Source organism: Thunnus albacares, chromosome 19 (assembly GCF_914725855.1).
Source record: "Thunnus albacares chromosome 19, fThuAlb1.1, whole genome shotgun sequence".
Lineage (NCBI taxonomy): Eukaryota > Metazoa > Chordata > Actinopteri > Scombriformes > Scombridae > Thunnus > Thunnus albacares.
Genome location: NC_058124.1, coordinates 23408315 through 23430401, shown reverse-complemented (window position 1 = coordinate 23430401; position 22087 = coordinate 23408315). Strand labels below are relative to the sequence as shown.

The following is a 22087-nucleotide window of genomic DNA, read 5'->3' as shown; positions in this document are numbered from 1 at the left end:
TCTATCATGATCTTTGAGTTAAAGTATAAAGACGGCGTTGCTTCATATTGTTCTCGCTGTCAATCGATTTCATGAAGAGACTAAAACCAACATGTTGGTCCGTCTCCCAATATTTTGACTTTCCTACCTTTTCTGTGACACTCAACCTCAAGCACATTCATTCCTGCTGAAGATATTAATATTAAAATATGGAAATAAAAAAAAATAAGGCTCAGTAATTTCCTAAAACAGCTTGGCACTTTTCAACAAGCAGAACTCAAGCAAGAACAAATAGTGCATTTGTTGTTAAATTTAAGCTGCACTTCTTTTTTTAAAATCCTTTTTGGTCTAATTTTATGTATGTAGTATTCATTTTGCTTGCCTCTTTTTTTATTTTTATTGCTTTTATCCCTGTTCTTATATTCTTTCACATTATGCAAAGCACTTTGAATTTCATTTTGTATGTAATGTGCTGTATAAATAAACTTGTCTTGTTGGGAACTATTTGCAGTTGCAGCAGGACGGTGTGTGTGGGATTGTGTCCAAATAGAATATAATGTGTGTGTTTGTGGTAATGAAGGAACAACAGTTACAAAATTAGTTAGCATCAATTTATTGTTGGTTTTGTTCTTTTTATGGGATTTGTTGACAAAAAGAAAAAATATACAATATTGCCAGCCTTTAAGCTTGTCCTGAAAATGTCAGATAAATATAAATCAGTGTTTACATACAAGGCATTTTAACTCAGTTTTTGTTAAATTCTTACCATCAGCTTATGAAAACGTTATATGTTTATGTTTAATGTTTAATTCTAGTTCAAATCTGAGGTTTTTGACACATAATCTTGTATTGTGTTTGCTTTTTGTTTGCCTGCCTCTGTATGCAGCACTATATAGGTAGTGTGTTGTGGGCACCCTCGGGTGTTTGACACTTAAATAAAAGTATTCAATTAAATTCATGTGGTCACACACACACACACACACACACAGAATGAGGAATCTACTAACAAACATACATGCATGTAAGAATAAAAAAAAGAGAGAAGATGCCTTATAGTGGTGCAGCTCCACTCGACTCATTATGGTACACACACACACACACACCTCCCTTTCTTATCCACCATAACAACCACACTAAAACACCTTTCCTCTGACACACACACACACACACACCTTCTCTCAATCTTCTACCCACTTACACTCTCAGCACCCTCCTACTACTTCTTTCTTCCAAATCACACACACACACACCATCTCTCAATCTCCTACCCGATTACACCCGCACGCTAAAACCCCTTTTTGCACACCTCCTCCCCAACACACACACACCCTCTCCATCTCCTACCTTCCCTAAAACCCTTTTTCGTTTCCTCTGACTCTGACACACACACACACACACACACACACAAGCTCTCTTTTTGTCAACCACTAACCCCCCCCCACCTCACTCCTCCCTCCTCCCAGTAATCTGGCTGGCCCGTGGCCTCCTCTCCCTCGCTCCACTGTTCTGTGTGATAGAATATCGATCGGTTTGCCTCGGCTTGGCGTGGAGCAGGAGGAGGGGGACGGGTGTAGGGCTATAGGGAGTGTGTGTGTGTGTATGTGTGTGTGTGTTGAGGGGGGGGCAGTGGTCAGACATGCTCCAAGGTTGTTTCCACAGCAACAGCGGGATGGGTCAGAGGGTTGCCATGGTGCCTAGGTCGCAGGGTCATGGGGAGGGTCCTAGAGGGCTCTCATTCGTTCGTCCGTGTGCATGTGTGTGTATGTGTGTGTGTGTTAATAGGAAGGGAGGGGGCAGGCGGGTGGGTGGAAGAGAGAGAGGTGTCCAGTCCAGCTATATTGGTGTGTTAATAATGAATGGTGTTGTATGTGGTCGCTGTCTCTTTCTCTCTCCCTCCATCTCTGTCTCTTTCTTCTCTATGTGTGTGTGTGTGTGTGTGTGTGGCGATATGAAGCAGTGTAACATCAGCTCGATTCAAGTCCACTTTATTTATTTAAAAAATTAACTTTAATGACACTGAGAAGTGCTTTCAGAACAGTGAAGGATGTATAAATCTAGATAAAAAAGATGACAAGGACATACAAGTGAAAAGCAGATGTAAACTTCAAATTAAAATATTGAGTGTAGTTCAATTTACAGCAAGAGTGATTGACCTATACGGGTATAATTTGATATGAATATGTCCACACACAGTAACAATATCTCGTATAACTGACTTTAAATGAATAAGAAATACAAACCAACTGTGGCCATTCATGACAAAATGTCTGAAGATTTATTTATTTTCCTCTGATGTACCGTTTCTTTTCCTCTCACTTTTATATCTTACATGGTCATTCATGTAAGGATTATTTTACTACATTTATTTGGAGGATGTTTTGGCTCTGAGCTTTGGACTTACAAACGTGTGTTTGTATCCTGTAATGATTTGACTTGTGTATTTTACTGTTACTATATATCACATAAGCACAAATTTTGGAGGATCTTTGTAAATGTTTTAGAAAATTAAAATATGGAGTGGAGGAGAGAGAATATTTTAGTATTCTTTCATCCATTTGCTCATTTGTAAAAGCCACAAAAAGGCCTGAGCCTGTCAGTTACTGAGGAAAATCCCAAATGGATCATTTGATATTTTACAGTAAAAAACACATTTTATAATATTACAATGAAAGTGTAAACAAATTTTGGCTACAATCCATCTCCAGCTCACTTATCTGTCATTTAATTGCAAAGCACCAGAGTCCAGTCCTGTTGTCATGGCAGAACAACCCTCTTGTATTTACAGTAACACAGTGTTTAATTAAACCTGCTGGACGGCTGAGATTGTTTGCGCTTCCACTTCCCTTTGCAGTGCTGAACCGGTGTTCTTCTTCGTCGCCTTCTTCGCAAATATTGCGACGACAACGGCAACAGCTTCAGGACACACAAAGAAGAAAACTAGGTGAGATTCTCTGACAATCATATGCAATCCTATAAGAATACTCTGCAATAAACACGACCTTTTGAACTTATATGTGAACTAAAACATACCTAAAATATTCAGTTTTCGCTGAGGTAACAAAGGTGTGGGAATTTTTGAGGCCTCACGCTATTTTTGTACAGGGAGTGGCAGAATAACATTAACACTTAAATTCTTACATACTGTTCAGGTCACGTTTGACTCATTTTTACACTTGAGAGCAGTAAAAGCACCTAAACACCTTTCTTTTAGTCTTTCTTTTATGACTTTTCCTAAAGTGACCCAGAATATACAAAAATGTTAATATTCCAACTTTTTTTAAATACTGTAGATGGTGTTCCGTGTTAAATTTGACCCTTATTTATTCAAAAAAAATCTAAAATTCTTCACATTCAGTAACATTCATTTAAATGATAATGGTTATGTTCTATTTTAGGTAATATAGGACCATCATATAGTGTGATTGTGAATGTTTTTCCTCCATGAATAAATAGTGTAAAACCTAAAGACTACACTCTCCCTGCTCTCTGAAAGCTTGATTAAGGATTAACTGCCCATTTATTGATGAATGAAAAATAGATTTGTGGTTCAGAAGTTTGGCATAAAGGCTAATTATGAGTCAGTATGTAAGGGTTAAAATATAGAAACCAATTCAACAATTCATCTGTAAAATGTTTTCAAATCAAAATCAGCTTGACACGGTTTTAATAAGAATACATGTATACAGGTAAAATTCATTGCAGTTCTGTTGTATTGGACTGGATCAGACTGTACAAGTGTATTTATGATATCTGTGTAGATGCCACTTCTCAACCTGATTGTGTTCTTTTCTGTTGTGTCTGGTGTAAAAGAGGACGCTTCGGTGTTTAGAGAGGGTGAAAAATGTTGCAAGCCTGTGGTTCAGAATACAAATTCACATCCTGCTTGACTTATCTGGTCAAAAGCACCTTAGTACCAAGATTTCCATTTTTTAGATTTTAAGCCAGTGGACCAAATAGGATCTTTAAGTCACAAGGCGCCCGTGCAAAGCCAATCTCTCAGCGCTACAGACCCCGAGCCCCTTCCCCTCCAATATCCTGCATTACTACTGCAGGGTTATCAAACACTCCCTGTGCAGCTTGGATGGCTACATCTGTGTGACTGATGTCAGCCACATTGCCGTGGTACTGTTACTATCTCCTCTGACGTGTGTTTAAGAAAACTTTGTGGCAGGGAATAAATACAAATCCAGGTTTAAACAGCATAAAACAGGACCTCACCAAACATCGCTAGTTAGCAGCTAGCCGTTCCTGCTGAGATCAAATTGCTGTGGTGCAGCAATGAAATAACCCCCAGAACTCATATCTGCAGGATGAGAAGAAGACAGACAACTGAATAAATTTTAGTAGTAGTTTTTTTTTTTTTAGAATAAGTAATCTGATAGCACAATGTAAATTCTAATTTCAAATCATCACCATCCCATGATAAATACTTACCAGGTGGTAAAAGATAGTCAAAAATTAATAAACTGTGAAAGAGAGAAGGAAGAAACAGACATGATGCATTAATTAAGAGCAGGGTAAATCCAATGTAACTCAGCTGTTGTCTGCATAAGATATGATTGGCAGCATTTATTGTGTAAAATCTAAAAATATAGTAGAGCTCAAGCAGTTGAATAAAAATGAATCTCCAACCATTTTGATAATCAAGAAATATTGACATTTTTTTAAACAAAAATAACAAACACTCTTTGGTTCCAGCTTCTCAAATGTAAATGCAAAAATATTTGCTACCGCTTCTTTGATTACTGTGATTGTTAAAAAAATCTTTGGGGCAAAATAAGCAATTGTGAAAACTGTAGACGATTGTTGACCTAAAAATGAATCAATTAATGGCAAAAAAAACCCCTAATATATGCAGCCCTGGTTGGTAGTATCAAGGAAACTCACTTTATAATTGAAATTGAAATATTTGCTTGTTGTTTAGAGGTATCCCTCTGACATTTTTATTCACAGCTACATAACTGTTCCTGATGCTACATGATGTAATTTAACAATGATTCAGTCACTTTACTTCAACAGAGTATAACACAGGATGCTGAAGAAGATCATCATCATGGCACGGTTGAATGAGGCGTCCGGGTCACTTTGGTCCGAATAGCTGCAGTTCTGCAATTTGACCACAGGATGGTGCTCTAAGCCATCCGGCTCCGACCTGCTGGGCAGCGACCTGCATGAAGATGAGAATCAATCCGCTGTATTCAAATCAAAGTTTTCATGTCTGAGGGTTTATCCGGCGTTTAAAACAAGTCAAAGTAACAATCTCAGCTTTACAAAGTAGTTTTAAACATCTAGGTTTCAGTTTCACTCCCAGTAATTATCTATGATAACTATGATCACAGAATAGAGTTTATAAGGACAAATGAACACATCTATATTTGAAGGTAAGGTCACCAAGCAGCTACAGATAAAATACAAGGCCTCTATAGTAATAGGCCTCTCATGGCTGTTTTATAGGGAAGTGTTGTTTAGAAGACGCACAGTACCTTGGGTCATGATGTTGGACGACATCTGGAGTTTCTGGCTCATTTGAAGACGTTTCCGCCATCGCCTTACGGTCTTCCATTTCTTCTTATCTTTTTTCTTTTTAGTTGTTTTTCTGTTCCAGGTGAAAAGTCTGAAGCCGACTGCAGATGAGGGTTTTTTTCCGAGGAACAAGTTCCCCATCAGAGGTTACTGTATGACGGGAAGTGTCTTCCCACATGACACAGTGGGAGGAGAAAACATGACCAAAAGAGAAAGTGGCACTAATACCAGACTGAAAGAAAGCGTCTCATCCACTTTGTTCTCGTGAGTTTTCAATTTGATGCTTTCAGATGCAAACTTTGAATTTATTTAAGGACAAAGCTGTCTGTAGGTAGGCTGAATCACAATATTGATTGGAATATTGATATATATCTACATATAAAATCATTAAATCGGTGTCCAATGCAATAAACTGATGAATTGACAGGAGTTTAGAGAAGTCATGAGCCCCATAAATAATATTTTATTCAATCTGAAATCCGGATAAAAAAAAAAACACTTTCACATTTAATCACTCATGTCTGGTCCAAATCATAAATAGCGCCTCCCTGTGTCAAATATATGTCACTAATTGGCTACTGCTGCGGAAGAATTATGTCTAATTAGGTTAAATGGAGAGTTTTGTTTATCTTATTTGGGATTTTCTTAATTAATTGATTCCTAATTTATTCACATAGCATGACACTTTTGATTGAACTTGACCACACTGATAGTTTTATACCTTAGACATGTGGAGACCAAGTGAATTGACAGAAAGTCTCTACCAACTGTAGGCCTTTTTTTTATATGGCATAGCAGGAAAAGCACAGGTGTAAATAATAAAGTTAATGATGAGTGAATTCCATTTAGCAGCTTCAATTTCAAGGTCCTGGGATTGTAAATGTTTGCTCACTGTCATTGAACAAAGCCTTAGTTGATGTTAAAAGTAGCACCTGTGTTTTTTGTAATACTACGACAAGTCAAAATGTCTGCTGTGGGCAAAAAAGCTGAAAGGGCGGGTTCACAATTTTTCAAGTCAGTCTTAAAACAACAGTCAGGTGTCTATATGAACACTGAAATAGGTTTTCCTCTCTGTAATCATTCCTCCTGCTCTTGCTGGCTATTAAAACGTCCCCCTCAAATGTGCTCTCAGTGTAAGTGATGGGGGCCAAAATCATGACTGGCAACATCCCCGGTTCGAGTCCATCAACATCCTTCATTTCCTGTTATCTCTTTACTGCTTGCTGCGTAACATCCCCCCCCCAAAATTAAAAACAAACTAGTAGGTATTCACATTATTCAAGATGTAATTCCACACCAATAATGGCAGGAGTGTTCTGTCACTTTCTTACTATTCAACAAGGAGCTCAAGTAACCAAAGAACTAATAACTCTGAAAAGTCACATTCAGGAATCTTTCTTCTTTTTGATGATCAATTATTTATAAGGGTTTTCACTGAACAAGCAAACACAACAAGCACAATGAAGACAATATAAGAAAACAATAAAGGTAGGAGAAAAAAAAGGTAGCAAAATAAAAAAAAAAGAGAAAAACAAACAAAAGGCGGAGTAGCCGCAATATTCAATGACGACAATACAACCATTGGACCACTCTAGACATTATGACAGGAAGTTCATTACCATACAATACTCATAACACAATGTTCCCAATGGCAGTCCATGCTTGTACAGTCTTTGGATGGGCCTCGTTCAACCCTGCAGCGAGACACTCAAAGTTCACAACTTTCCTGAGGGTGATAAACCAGTCATTTATTTTTAAATCAGGGGAAAACCAAAACTGTATAATGCAGTTTTTTTTAGTAGCTGTAAACCCAGAAAATAACATCCCTCTCTGATTAAGTGAAAGTGTTATTGTTACCTAATAAACCTAAGGCTGGGTCAGGAACATAATAAAATCATAGTAACTCAGCCAAAGAGCAATGAACAAATTTTCAAAAGGTTGAGATAACAGGACACTCCCAAAATTACAGAGCAGGAAGGGCAGTTACAGTCTGAGATCAGACCCCGTTTTATAGCTTCTGTATGATTAAGGTAAACTCTGTGAATAACCTTAGAATTAATCAACTGATGAGCTCAGTTCTTTGATGTAACGTTTAGCTTTGACCAGATTATTTCTCAGTCCAAATCAAGTCCATAAAGACTGAGTTTATTATTCCATACAGAGGAGCATTCAGGCATCTTGAGATATCTCGAGACAACTACAAATGTTTTTGTAAATGTACTTGAGGTTATCCTTTATACTTGTCCAGCTCTTTTTTTTTTTCCTGCTGTGGTCTGTTTTCTCCTTTAATGACGGTTACAATGGCTGTTTTTTCTCTCTCTTCCGTATTTTTTTCTGTTTTTTTTTTATTCTGTATTTTTTTTGTGACCTTAATATAACTTTTATTAGATGGGAGAGAAATCACTTTCCCAGATGCTGAAGCGCTGTCTGCCGTGAGCTGAGCCTCATCACCTGCTGCTGCTGCTGCTGCTGCTGCTGCTGCTGCTGCACACACACACACACACAAGACCCCCCCACCCCCCCTTTTTTTTTTTCTGGTTGCAGTCTCAACTCCGTCACCATGGAAACAGCTAAGATGCCGAGTGCAAGAGAGGTAAGGGTTGTGCATTTGTGTGTGTGTGTGTGTGTGTGTGTGAGAGAGAGAGAGAAGGTATAGAAAAATCTGAAGGACACATATACATTAAAGGTGAGTGGTTTTTTTTTTACGCTAATTCTGAATAGACTACCTGTCTGCCTTTGCACACACACATACACACACACACACACACAAATGTGACACTATATAGGTATTAAACTGATTTCTGAATCGCTTTCCTTCCTTCCATACAGAAAGCTTTCACCACTCCGACTCTTCTTCGTTTTCTCTGAACCTTTATGGCCTCACTTCTTCATCTGTTTGTGACGCCCTCTTCCTCTGATCCTCGTGTCCTCTCCGCCTCACCCGCTCGCTCTGACACTAACCCCGACCCTTTCAGGAGTAAGCGTTCACTCCGAAAAGCACCTTACATTACAATGGGAGCCCATATTTGTTTACCATCAGTGACCCCCCCCCCCCAGAGGGAATCAAGCACCCTAAAACACCCGGCTGTGTCTATCCACCCTCTCTCCCTCTCTCTCACCTGCTTTCTCTCTATGTCTCCCGGCCTTTCTCTCTCTCCCTTTCTTCTTTTCCTCTAAAAAGCCAGATGGGCCGGAGCTCCTTTTATTCTTGAGGCCCGGTGCACGTGCCGAGGACACAGGGCCTCACAACGTTTAATTCACAAGCTTCTTTCACCCCCCCGTGACCAACACCATCACCCACATCCTCCCTCCCTCACTTTCTTTCTGTTTTCTGTCCTTCCTTTCAATTCTACTCTGTTATCTCCTCTTAAGTTTCATTCTGCTCTTCACTGCTGTGATCTGTTTCTTGTAGTTTTGTTTTTCTGTCCTATCTTGATCCTTTTTTTTTTTTATTCTACTCTGTTCTTTCCAGTGCTGCTTTCCAGTATTGCATTGCAGAAAATGCAGTGCATGTACAGTGTGAGCTATTCTGCACTTACATCACATCATTTCCCAATAAATTGACACCAGTTTAGTGAATTTTTATTCAAGGAATTGGTGAACTTTTATTCACTGAACTCCATCTGCTGAGGAAGATCGTGTGATAGGATTTAAAGCTTCCAGCAGAGCAGCTACTGATGGGCCTTGTGGTTTTTGCCAACTGATTAGAAGGTCAAGAATGAACTTTTACTCTCAGTTTTTAGTATAACAGATAACATTTGAAATGCATAGACATTGAGGTAGAAATCTAGGCTTCATCACACTTAAGACACTGGTTATTTTGGTGGTAATATGCAAGAATTTAATTGTCTTTCCATTGTTTAAAAAAAAGTTCAGAGAGCAAAACCTGCTCAGAAAGTTGAATGATACGCTCATGTCCAGCTTTTCTTTCACATTCAAACCAGGTTTATATAAAAAAAAAAAATCACAAACCACACACGTGACAAACATTTCACACAATAAAATGATGGTTTGCAAGCATGTTCACTTCCAAACTGAGAAGAAATATGGCAGTACATCCTCTTCATTTGTGTTTTTCAGGAGGAGAAGATGAGGGGACGGAGGCTGACTTCTGCCTGCCGGTTGAACTGCTGCCTGCAGGCTTGTTTGACCTCCTCCTCCCCTCTTGCAAAGCCACTGAACCTGACAGAGAGAGATGCTTTTCACACACTGCCCAGAGTCAAAGGGACTGATGTGCACAGCAAACCTTTTAATTGGCTGAGCTGAGCTGTGTAACAGGGTTTAATTAGGTTAATTGGTTAAATGGTGGAGAACATTGCAGCAGGTCTGGATTTTTCTTTTTTTTCAGGTGACTAATTCTGTTATTTATTTTTTCCTAAATCTAAAACATCTTTCCAGTATTAATCTGAGTACACATATTTCTCATACAAGCAGCTTAAAGGTATACATTTATCAGATTTTACTACTCTTTTTTTTTAAACAAACTTCCAGCTCAGCATAAATAGTTTCGTCCTCTTATTTCAGTCCCCACCTTGCCCTCCAAGCCAGGTCATCCAAAGGAAACGGGATTATTTAGTGCTGTCTGAGCCTAATTGTTATTGAATGTGGACAGTATTTATTCGGGATTATTCGGGTTAACGTGGAAATAATGAGGTTGCCGATCTCGAGGCGGTGTTGGGCGGTCGGAGAGAAATCGATGAACACACTGAGTTAATTATGAGAAATCAATTAAACGGAGGGAGAGGGCGCTTTTAGAGAAACACCCTGCCGGCCAGAGAGACGAGGAGGGTGAGGGTCTCTGTTGCTCGGGCATTTCTTTTTTGCTTCTTACATTGAAATGCCTGCTTCTCTCTTTTTTATACAGGCGACCCTATCGTCATCATATTCCTTTATATATCTCTTTAACACACGCACACGCACACACATGCACTTGACAGCAATTGACATCAAACAAAAGCTTTATTTTTTCCCTCTTTTCTGCTTTCTGAGTCTCATCCTGCAGACAGAGATCCATCCGTGACATATATGTTTGCTTTTTTCCTTCCAAAACTCAGAGGTTGCAGGTAAATTAATGGAAATCCTATCGGTCAGGGATGTGAACACACACACACACACACACACACACACACACACACACACACACACACACACACACACACACGTACAGGTCAATGGGATTTTCACCCTGATCTTGAGTCGTAGGGTAAACACACCCAAAAAAATCTGCTCCCTCATGTGAACCCTGCATAGAGACGACACGCTCGTTATATGAGCCATTATCGATCCCTCCAATACACCTATAATTCCAGATCAATAAATTGCACAGGCTGTAATCAGTTCATTTTCATGCACAGGTTTCACACAGGCATTGTTTCATACTCTAAAACTCTTTAACTTGAGCCTTAATAATTAATCTAAATCTGTTCAAACGTGAGGATATTTTGATTATTGTCAATATATTCTGTATGTTTTATAACGTAGAATTGACTTAGCATGAAGTATTTCGCTGTTCTTGCAACTGCAACAAGCTATTTATCCACGTTGGTTATTCATGAATGAAAATGAAAATAAAAACTACCTTATCTAAATTATAATAAAATGTTTTAATTCTACTATCATCATAGCAGCGATATGACGACATAATCACGTGTTTTATGTATTCTGATCGACGTGGAACCAGCAGATCAATGCAGAAAACAGCAGCAGGTTTTCATTACAATTTCATGTACGACAAATATGAATGAATGGAAATCAGCTACTGTACATTTAGTGCAGTTTTATCTGCATTTATCTGCTTTTTGGTGACTTTTAATGAATTACAAAATGAGTGAGCTGCTTTTTTGTTCGCAAACAAGAAGTTTTGTTGATATTTCAATTTCTTGATAGTGTGTTAAAATGTTAATTTAATAATTATTTTCGTTTTGGATAGATACATTTGGACAGTTTATGTCAAATTTAAACAAACTGTAAGAAGCTTCGTGTTTATTCTGTTAATTCAAATATTTTGCTTATATGCAAATAAGCCACGGTTAGGTTAAAAAGCGTCATTTTGTTATGATTTGTGATGATAAATGCCACATAAGAATACTAGAAACAGTATTTAATCACTATGCTCATATTTACATTTATTTTAGTAGTTTTGATTTATTCATTGAATGTAAATGGCCTGTCACCGATTCAATGGGAGAACGAAAAATGGATTTTGATTATTAGTCTCTGAAAAATATTAAAAGTGGAGCGAAACATATTTCATTAAAAGCACCTAAATGAAAGAAAACGAAATTAAATGTTTGAATAAATTATCTAAATTATTATTTTTTTTAACTCACTGTATGAAACACGTTCAGAGAAGCTACGTCATTCGCATTTTATGATATTTAGTTAATCAAATGTTTGCATAAATATAAATGCATTTAAAATAATTGCCATTCAGCCTGCTGCCTAGATTTTAATGTTATCTGGAAAAAAGAGTCAAAGACTTTAAACTGACCTCTGGAAAAGGAAATTTCCCTCATTGTGGCTATAAATGGCCAGGGCTTTCAAATGTCCATTTGTCATCGATCGATTTTCCGTCCAAATCCCGACGGTTTGACTTTCATTTGAATTGATGAATAATAACCACAATTTCATATCTGGAGGGCCACGTTTTATCTGATGTCCCCAACCGTTTATACAGCTTTCTAGTCGAAATTATAAACATTGTGTTGTCATTTTGTGTTACATAGGAATATTATCGAAATAAATTTTAAACTTGAGCTGAAGGCTGTTAATTCATTTCACTGGAAATCTCGGGTAAGTCAGTTAAGGCCCACAGATAAATTGATGTATAAAACAAAGGGAGAAGAACATGCAGCATAGGTGAAATATTTATTAGCTTTTATAAAAACTGCACATGAGTCATAAATACAAATGTCCTTTTCTGCAGGCATCATTTGAAATATATTCTCCAGTAAACTGTTACTTACACCAAACCTGTATAACAAAACATCATTAATGTCACTGAAACCATTATGTGATTATTTGGTGACGGCGGCTGCTTGGTTTTATTATAGAGTCTATTGCCTTTTTCATCAATTTGCAGGGAGCGTCTGTCACTGCGGCCCCGCGAGCCAGACCCCGCCGCCCTGACCCCTGGGTCAAAGGTCAGCTGGCCACTCCGCCATTACTGCAACTCATCAGTCCCCTGCAAACACCAGGAGAAGCCGGCTCGTTTTTAATTATGGGTATGTAGCCTGTAGGCCTGACAATAACTTATTTTTCTCTCTTTTTCTTCTAAAAAACAACACTAAAACACAGCTGCTTCGAGTGTATCGCTGTCAACAAACATTGTAGCCGAGAGCTCAAACGTTAGCGATGTATCTTTAGCTCATAATGAGCCGTTGTAGCAGTAGCGTTCTAGAACGGTGTCGTTGCTTAGCGACACACTCGTATGAGCCTATGAGCGGGGAGCTTTGGTCAGAACGTTAATATTTAAATTAGCCGTTAGCCATTCGGCCACTCGTTCATCAGGTAGCGTCACCTGTAATTGTACAACTGAAGTGACGCAGAGATTCGTGAGTTGAGTTTCTCTAGTTTCAACACGTAAAGATACACACAGTGTACGCAGCACAACAGGCAGTGTTTATGCCAGGTTTATTCATAGCAATGGCTGACTCAAGTTATCTATGCTAGGCTAGTTATACGTGTCAGTAAGCCACATATCATTGTAAATAACCGATTTACTAGTCAGTAGAACTCATCACCTTAATCCCTAACCAGTAGGCTGAATTACATCAACTTCATTAGGTAATTTAACCCTGTTTAAGTCACGAATAAATTGTAGCTGTAAAGACCTTTTGCTATATCTAGGTCTACTACAAAGGTTACTGAACTAGCTTAACCTATAGCGTTAACTTGTTACTTTCCCTCATTTACCATGCAATAGGTCATTTTCTCCGGGTCAATTGTATTCTTGAATTTAAACACAAGAGCAGAACAATTAGCTACTAAACCCAGTTTTGTTTTGTTTACTTGTCTGCATGTATGTAATGAATGTTGTGTATATTGTTCTTGCTGTATATGTGTTTTTGTATGTTTTTATCTATGTTCTTGAGGCATATGCAACACAAACACACTGGAAACAAATTTCCCCTTAAGGACAATATCTATCTATGTATTATGGATAAAAGCTAAAAAATGTAACTTATGCTGCAAAGCTCACTGAACTTAATGATATTGTCTAATCGTTCTATAAAAAGCTTACATGCCATTCAAAGTTAACATATCTCACCTAAAATATCTAAATAATCAAGAATAGCAGATCCTGTCAACAAATAATTAGGAAATAATTGTGTAATCATGAAACTAGTGGGGCAGTAAAGTTGTCGGTTGTGTGGCTCAGCTCAAACTGTAGCTAGGCTGTTAAATAATATTTCCTCCATTGCTCCGTGGAAAATAAGGATCAGGACTGTCCAGTGACTGATAAGAAAGAAAAGCCCCTCACATATAGACCTACTCCTACCCCCTGTGGTTCACTGTCATCTCTGTGACACTCAAATTAATTCCGAATTAACTGATAACAACTAGTATATTTTTAATTTCTGCTCGACATTTTACTGTATCAAAAATGCTTTTAAAATGTTGCATTAAGCAGAATAGAAACAGTAATCCCAAGAGATAAATAATAAATCTAAAATCTTTTCAATCCATGTGACTAACTCCTTTTTTCTGACATCAAATGGCTTCCAGCTAACAGCTGATTTATGGAGCCCAAAATGATTAACCGCAATCATGATAACCATTGCATATCGACTCTAATCATTGCATGTATTGACATCTGTGTAAACCTCACAATAGTCGACATTTGACCAGCGTTTCTCAATAAATAGTGGAAATGAAGCCGGGGAGGTCAGGGAAACAGTAACTCCCCTGGATTGATTTCCAATAATCTGGTCATTGCTTGTCTGATCTGCAGGATGCAGGCTACGGGGAATTGTCAGCTCATGTCCCGATGGCTGTTGCCGTGGTGACCGGGGTGGCGATAACAGCAGTTAATGAGATATTAACCCCGAATAAGGAAGAAGACAGGAAGTGATGAGCGTTAGCAGGAAAGACTAAAGACAGGATTCGTCAATGGATGACCTCGGCCTGATCAATATTGTTCTGTTATTCAGCGGCAGTAACAAGCGACGTGACCCCGTCCCTCTGAAACTGAGGAGATAAATCCAATTTCTCGGTATAAACACACACGCGTACATACATATGATCAACCACATAAGAACATGTATTCACAAGACATAAAAGCACCAAAACATACACACGCAAACACAGATATATTGATACACACACACACACATAAACATACATTACTTGCAAACAGACACAGCGAAGGTTGGACGGCTGGCTCATTGTCCAGCTGGTTAGGATGCACACGAGCGATCGCGCCCTTCAGGTCAAAGGTCAACTTCATCCCAGACGCCTGACCTCATCCCTCAAAGGTCGACCTCTCTGGGCCAGGGGTGTGTGTGTGTGTGTGTGTGTGTGTGTGTGTGTGTGTGTGTGTGTGTGTGTGTGTGTGTGTGTGTGTGTTTGTGTGTTTGTGTGTCTGTATGTGAGGATACAGAGAGGAAGAGTGTTTAGGGAGGAAGAAATTTGGTCAATTTTTTTGAATATAAAATTTGGTGTGTGTGATAGAGGGATTAAGGCAAGGGAGAATGGAGGCAGGTGGAAATATTTTATGATTTTTTTAAAGCCAGAGAGCTGTTACTTTAGTGTATTTGTTTACATGTGGGTAAACATGTAAACAAATATGTTCTATAAAACTTCCATGTTTCTTTTCAAAACTACAGAAAGTGAAAGATGTGGGAAAAAGACAAAAAGTGGATGAAATGAGAAGGGGGAGAAAAATTACAGAGACAAAACAACAGACAACTGAAAGAAAATTGGCAAAAAGAGTACGATGACAGATTGAAGGATAGTTGCAGGTTTTCCTCTTCCTCGGTGATTGGACTCCTCTTCCTTCTTGGTATCACTTTGCCATCATTTCATCCTTCTCTTTTACTTTTTCCCTCTTTCTCCTTCTGCTCCACTGTCCCTCCATCCCTTCATCTCTCTCTGGCTTTCTGGCAAATTATCACATGACCTTGACTCATGACCCCCCTGTAACACCACTAATGCGCGCACACACACACACACACACACACACACACACACACACACACACACACACACACAAGTATGAGCTCACACACAGGCTTGCAGACTCTCCCGTGTACAGCAGCCCTACAGTCAAGGGGACATTTACACGCACACATATTGTAGCCAGTTGCGGCCAGTTTCACGATATAATGCAGGAAATGTTTTTGATTGTAAAGGAGAAATGTCATTTTATTTTTAGAAATTATGTACGTAGTTATACTTAGTGAAAAAACCTTAAAAATCCATATCTTGGAGGGAAATTTTCAAAATTAATTGTTGTACTTAAAAAGTTTACAATGTCCATTATAATTTTTATAAAATATTGGCATGATTAAAGATCAAGCGTCATTCACTATGTTTCATGTGCAAGCTGTAACTCCAATATTGTGAATTAACAAACCCCTACTAAGTTTTCCTGAAGGTGTGTTTGATATTTGCATTTGAGTCTGTGATATGAGCCGATTGGAATCTACAAATTGGGGGGATTTGTTGGTGTTTATTGTTTTTCCGCTGACAAATTAGCACTTCAATGCATGTCACTGTAGTTTTTTTAATTAACTTTATTATCCCCAAAGGAAACTAACTTTGCAGTATGGGCAGATGGGCACATGTGAAGAATAAAAACATGTAGAAAAAAAAAGACCATAGAGTTTAAAGTAATTTAAGCAAATTTAAAGACAGTAATTTGAAAGATTGATGAGTAATCTGGGTCAGGTAATTGAGTTATGCTGACACAGCTTTTAACCTTGATTTGAGTCAAATAACCCAGTTAAGGTATTTAAAGGATAGTGTCAGTATTTGAATATAATGTTATTGAATATGATCTTGTTAGTATAAGTAAATGCACTAATGTGTTACTTTGGGTATGTCTACAGTTATTTTGACCAGTGTCCGAGGTCTGTGGCGTCACATTTTAGACACGTTTACATGTGTGAATATTGTGCGAACACAACGGCTGTCACTGATGATGCAAAATGACAAGGATTTATAAGAGTCCAAAGTCTAAATTCACTGCTGTGTGTTTGTCATATCGGAGATTATTAATGAGTGAACGAAGGCGAGACTTTTGGACACAGCCAGAGAAACGGTAACAATTCAAAAAGATTTGTCACAGTTATAATAATAACTGAGAGTAACATCTCTTCTTATTTTTATTCCGTCTGATAAACCTTAACCTGACAGACTCAGAATACTGTCTGTTTGCTGTTCTTTTTCCCTGAAAGAAAACACTCAGCACTCAGATCAGCAACATGTCACTGGTCAGCTCGTATGGAAACGAAAATGAATTAAGTTCAAGGTTTCTACTCATTCTAACAATTTTCCCCAAAATGCTTCTTGTGATTGCAGCAAATAACCACAATCAAAGGATGGCGCCGGCAAGCGGCCTCCTCCCTTGTCTCGGAGTCCTTGCACACCAATCTCGTCATCCCAGAGGTTCAAAGATGAAGGTGAGTGGGAGGGAGGGAGGGAGGAGGAGGAGGAGGAGGAAGGTAGAGAAGGGGATGGAGGATGAAAGCGGGGTGGAAATACGCCTGGCCGAGCACTTGTGTTTCCACCCCTCCCCTTCGCCCCCTCCCCCTCCCCTTCCTCTCCTCCCCAAAAAACATTCTTTTCCTTCTTCCAGCCCTCGTTCACCCCCTAATCCCTCGCTACTCCACTGCATATGTTTCCTAATCCGGAGTGTGTGGGAGGCCCGTGAACCCCCCCCCCTCCGCCACCGCCACCACCTTCACCCCCCGCCTCCACCCTCGCCTTTCTCTGGGTGGCTGTAATGCTGTAACCTGCCTCCGTTCCTCTTTCTTTTAGCCCTGCTCTTTCACTTTGTCTTTCTTCCTCCAGCTCTTATCATTAGACAGCAGTCTCAGCGTAGACCGGACTGGCCCCCAACCAACGCCTTTCTCTACTTCCCCTTCTCTCATTTCTGGAGCTTTTCTGACTCATTTTTTTGGACGGTTATTTTGTTTTTTTGTTCTCTCCTTCTTGCTTTTTCTTTACGGTTATGTGGACTCTCTTCTCTTCGCTTCTCTCGTAGCCTAATTTTAACTTGTAGCCAAAATTATCTTGGGTAATATACTTTTGTGGAATGAAAAACTCATATAAATCATCTAATTTAGCCTAATTGTAATCTATAAATCAGACCTAAAACTTAATTGTGGCAAAATTAATACACAAATTTGTAAAAAAAAAAAAAATCTCCATGTGGAATCACTTTATGAAATAATTAACAAAGTGTTAATTGTGTCGGATATCCAGAACAATCTTCTCTTCTTGATTATTTTCCACTAGTTTCTCTGCTGCTCATTCATCCTTTCTTCCTCCCGCTAGCTGTCTTATTTTCTCTCAGGTGATTTCGTTCTCTCTCTTCTCCCTCATTTCAGCTGCTCTTGTAACACACACACACACACGCTGAGAGACACATACACACACACACACACACACACTCAGGCTTTTTGTCCTGCTTCTTCCCTTGCTTTACCCCATTACTGAATAGTATTCCTGGAGCCTTTTGTGGAGCCTTGTATAGGCACATGCCAAGTCAAGTTATTTCAGAGCGGTTTCAATGGAATTACCCCCCAAAATAATCTCCCTTTGCTCCAAAAAAGAAAAAAGAAAAAAAAAAGTAGAAAAGGACAAAAGGATAGAAGAGAATAATGTAAAACGAACCAGCACCCTTGACACAGAATAAGCCTGTAGTTCCACACTAGAAGAACATGAAATTATCAAAAGACCAGAGAGTCTACATATTAAAGAAGCACCGAGGAATCTGGATATGAGTTGTGGATAAAAGCATCACACTAAACCAAGGATGTAGTTCAGGGTGAAACCACCTGCACTCAGCTGTGGAGAATACAGATTATTTTAAACTGACATAAAAGTAAAGTAAAATAATGCCTTTAAAGAGAAAAACACAAGGTAATCATTTAATTAAATTGCAGCTGATTTGAGTTCATAGTTCATCTTAGTGGTTGTTCTCTTTAAAGCATAATCAGATGGATATTAGCACTAATGATTTATTTAGTATGCATGAGCCGTCGTCAACATCAACACTCGCAGCACAATTGAGACATTAAGACCTACGACGTGTGTGAAAATTGAATACATTGACATCTCTGGTTCACCAATATCCAAAGCCATCAGCAGTGTCGAGGTCAAGGGTCAAAGCAACGCTGCCCACGCTGTACATGTAATAATACTGAATGTTTGTTTATTTTAAATTATCCTTAAATGAACTGTGACTGCTGAATAAGGATCAATGTGTGTTTCTGTGTGATCTGAATGAAGCTTTTATACTCAAAATGCATTTGAAGTGTGTTTTTATTCCAGAATAATGCAGAATTACAAAGAAAGTGCACGTTATACATGATTGTATCTTTGTCTCTTCCGATCAACAGTGTTACTTTAGCTGTTAGTTTTCAGCTTTTTCTCCCAGGTGTTAACATACTGTATTCCTCATGCTGTCCTTTCTAAATTAGCGTCTATTGATCAACTTTTTAGTTTTCAGTAGGCAACAAGACAAATCGCATTTCCCAGTTAATAATGAATAAATATAATACATATTTATTGATGGTACAATAATCCAAGTGAAAAGTTATTTCTATATTTCACATCTTGATACTAAATAATATCCATGTGTATTTTTTCTATGTGCATTACAAATCAATAATTAATGATTTACAAGTAAAATTTGTTGCATTTTTTTCAGTTAATTTAGTTTTTTTTAATTGTTATTGATGGATTTTTTCCAATTTTCACACCTGTATTCCAAATCTTTTCACTACACCCTACTAGCGTGTGTGTTTCTGTCATTATGTGTACAATGTAGTAGAGCTGTAACGATTAGTCGATTAATTGATTAGTCAGTGGACAGAAAATTAATCTGCAACTGTTTTTAAAATTGAATAATCATATCACCAATTTTTGGAGCAAAAATTCACTGGTCCAGCTTCCCAAATGTGAATATTTTCTGTTTTTCATACTCTCTTTGACAATAAACCAGTTATCTAGTGGTTGGACTGTTGATGGGACATTGAAGGAGTGACAATGGGCTCTGAGAACTGAACATTTTACACTATTTACCAACATTTTACAAACTAACTGAGAATCAAGAAAATAATTGATAGGCAGCCCAACAATGAAGCAATGGAAATCTGTTTTATCAATTTCAATTGGTCTAACCATGCACTCATACTTTTGTGTGTGCGTGTGTGTGTACACATACAATACTATCCAAGAGTATGAGTATACTGTATCTAATGTACATCCAGTAGGTGTGTGTATGCACAGGTAAATGTGCATGCGTGCACTATTATGTGTGTCAGTCCTACATGCGTGCAGGTATGCAATCCCATATAAGCCATCTTCAGGCATTCACATGCCATTCCGTATGTGTGTTCATCAATACATATCTATATATATATATATATATATATATCTATATATATATATATATATATACGTCCGTGGGTGTGAGTATGTGTCAGTGCCAAGTTCATATCGATAGGTTAATAGCTGTGGTGTCAGATTCAGTAACTCCCTGATTAGTTGACAGTTCACTAATCCACACACCATCCTGAGTTATTGGCCCGGCCCATTGATTTTCAGCCTGCCAGCCAAGCCAGGAGGAACTCAGGGGTCGTAAGAGAGCCTGCTGCTATTGATTGGCCCCAGATCAACCCCACTACCACAACCCCATAGTACACATACATACACACACACACACACACATACACCAAACCCAACGGCTGCCCTACGTTCAGTTTCTCTCTCTGATTCTCTGACTCTCCTATTTCCACTCTCTCCTAGTGTGCCATTGGGTATATTTGTGTCATGTTGTGGTGTCATCTCCATCAGTCAGATTTTTTTTTTTTTTTTTTTTTAAGAATGAAATATTTTTATTGACAGATTTTATGAGTTGTAGTAGGCATCTGACAAAACTGCCTCTCGCACTCGCTCTTCCTCTCTACACGCTCCGCTCCACTGTCAATACTCTCATATCCTTTCATCTCTATCAGTACGTTAAAGTGATACTCCACCCAAAAATCTATTCAGTATCAAAAAAAAAAAAAACCCCTCTCTCCTTCTGTAGGTTTGAATGGCGGTCAAACATTTGTAATTTTCATTCCTCACAGAGAAAGCAGCTGTGTTCGGTTTAAGTAGTCAGATTCCAATGGTGTCATGTTTCACAGAGGGGAAAAAATGAAATCTTGTATTACTGGAATCCAACAACACTGATAAGAAGAGGGTGTTCTTTGTGAAGAAGGAAACCGGCAAAGCTTTTACATCAACCTTTCAAGCCTAAAGAGGGTGATTATTTAAATCTCAAAAGGTAAATATTACCTTCGTAGGATCACTTTAAGCTGCACCTTACAAGACTCCCCTCTGTTATTATGGTGGAAGGGCTTTCTGTGCCGTTGTTACCCTGAAGGCTGTGTTGCTGGGGGGGTAATAGCTCATATTTGGGTCTCCCGAGGCAAATTGGTGTCAGGTAAGGGACCGTGCTAAGAGACACTCAAAGATCTCTCTGTCTGGATTGGCACAGATAGGAGGCACCTCATCCACAATAGTAAAAGCTGGGACCCCCCCCCCCCCCTCCTGGAGTCACGTCTGGGAATGGAGCTCTCAGTCAAGCAGGGGACTCGGTGGATTGATCTCCGGTGACGTAAACCGGCTTTTGGGATGTTGAATGTAACTATTTGGGAAATAGTTGGATCCAGCATCAACTATACTGCACAGCAATCGCTGGTTCTGCTGGTTTTTTTATCAGACTTCCAGCATGCACCGCTCCAAAACAGTGGCTTGTCTCGTTTCTGGTTGGAATTGAGTTGCTGTTTCAAGCATCTCGGGGTCTCATCCGCAAGTGAGAGTAAAATGAATCGTTAGGTGTACAGTCCCACCTCCGCCTGGCAAGACATCGGGATCTTTCAGGAAGAGATGGAGGACGTAGCTTGAGGAAAGATCGGCCTACCTTTCTCTGCCGTCGTGATTGACATGACTGACAAAATGATTATCATTCTGACACCAAAGCCGCAAGCTCTATGATTTTATCAACCTTATTTTGTATCCATGAGTGAGTTTTGATTTTCATTCCAGCTTATCATTGCCGAATGGATAAGCTTGCCCTCCCACGCCAGTTTTATAATCTGTATGGCCAATTTCATTAAAGTAACCTTTGATTAAATTTGAATCAAATCTGTACACTCAGTCACACCTTCTTTGTCTAATGTGTCCTTTCTCCCTTTTTTTTTAACAGATGATTGTGAGTGACCTGGACTTGAAAGTGAGCTGAAGGATGGAGCTACATATGACCTGGATTCAAACCTGCAACTTTACAGGTATTTTACAAGGTAATGCATATAATTCCGTCAATCCATAATATCCAAATATCCCCGTTGTCTTCTGCTCGGCATTC

The 22087-nt window shown here is 38.8% G+C and overlaps 1 protein-coding gene across 7 annotated transcripts in view; it reads left to right on the top strand.

The window, feature by feature from the left end:
- Positions 1-11416: 11416 nt before the first annotated feature.
- The window catches only part of LOC122969704 (POU domain, class 2, transcription factor 2), an 83636-nt gene continuing 72965 nt past the window's right edge, over positions 11417-22087 (top strand). For 2 of the 7 annotated variants that reach the window (XM_044335629.1, XM_044335626.1), the window contains exons 1-4: positions 11417-12725; positions 14456-14716; positions 17026-17126; positions 21929-22022. In XM_044335629.1, the coding sequence (XP_044191564.1) occupies positions 21968-22022 (55 nt within the window). In that variant the 5' untranslated portion in view covers positions 11417-12725; positions 14456-14716; positions 17026-17126; positions 21929-21967. Of the gene's footprint in view, positions 12726-12983; positions 13056-14455; positions 14717-17025; positions 17127-21928; positions 22023-22087 lie in introns of those variants that run through there. The other 5 variants (XM_044335632.1, XM_044335631.1, XM_044335630.1 and 2 more) reach the window with 4 other exon arrangements.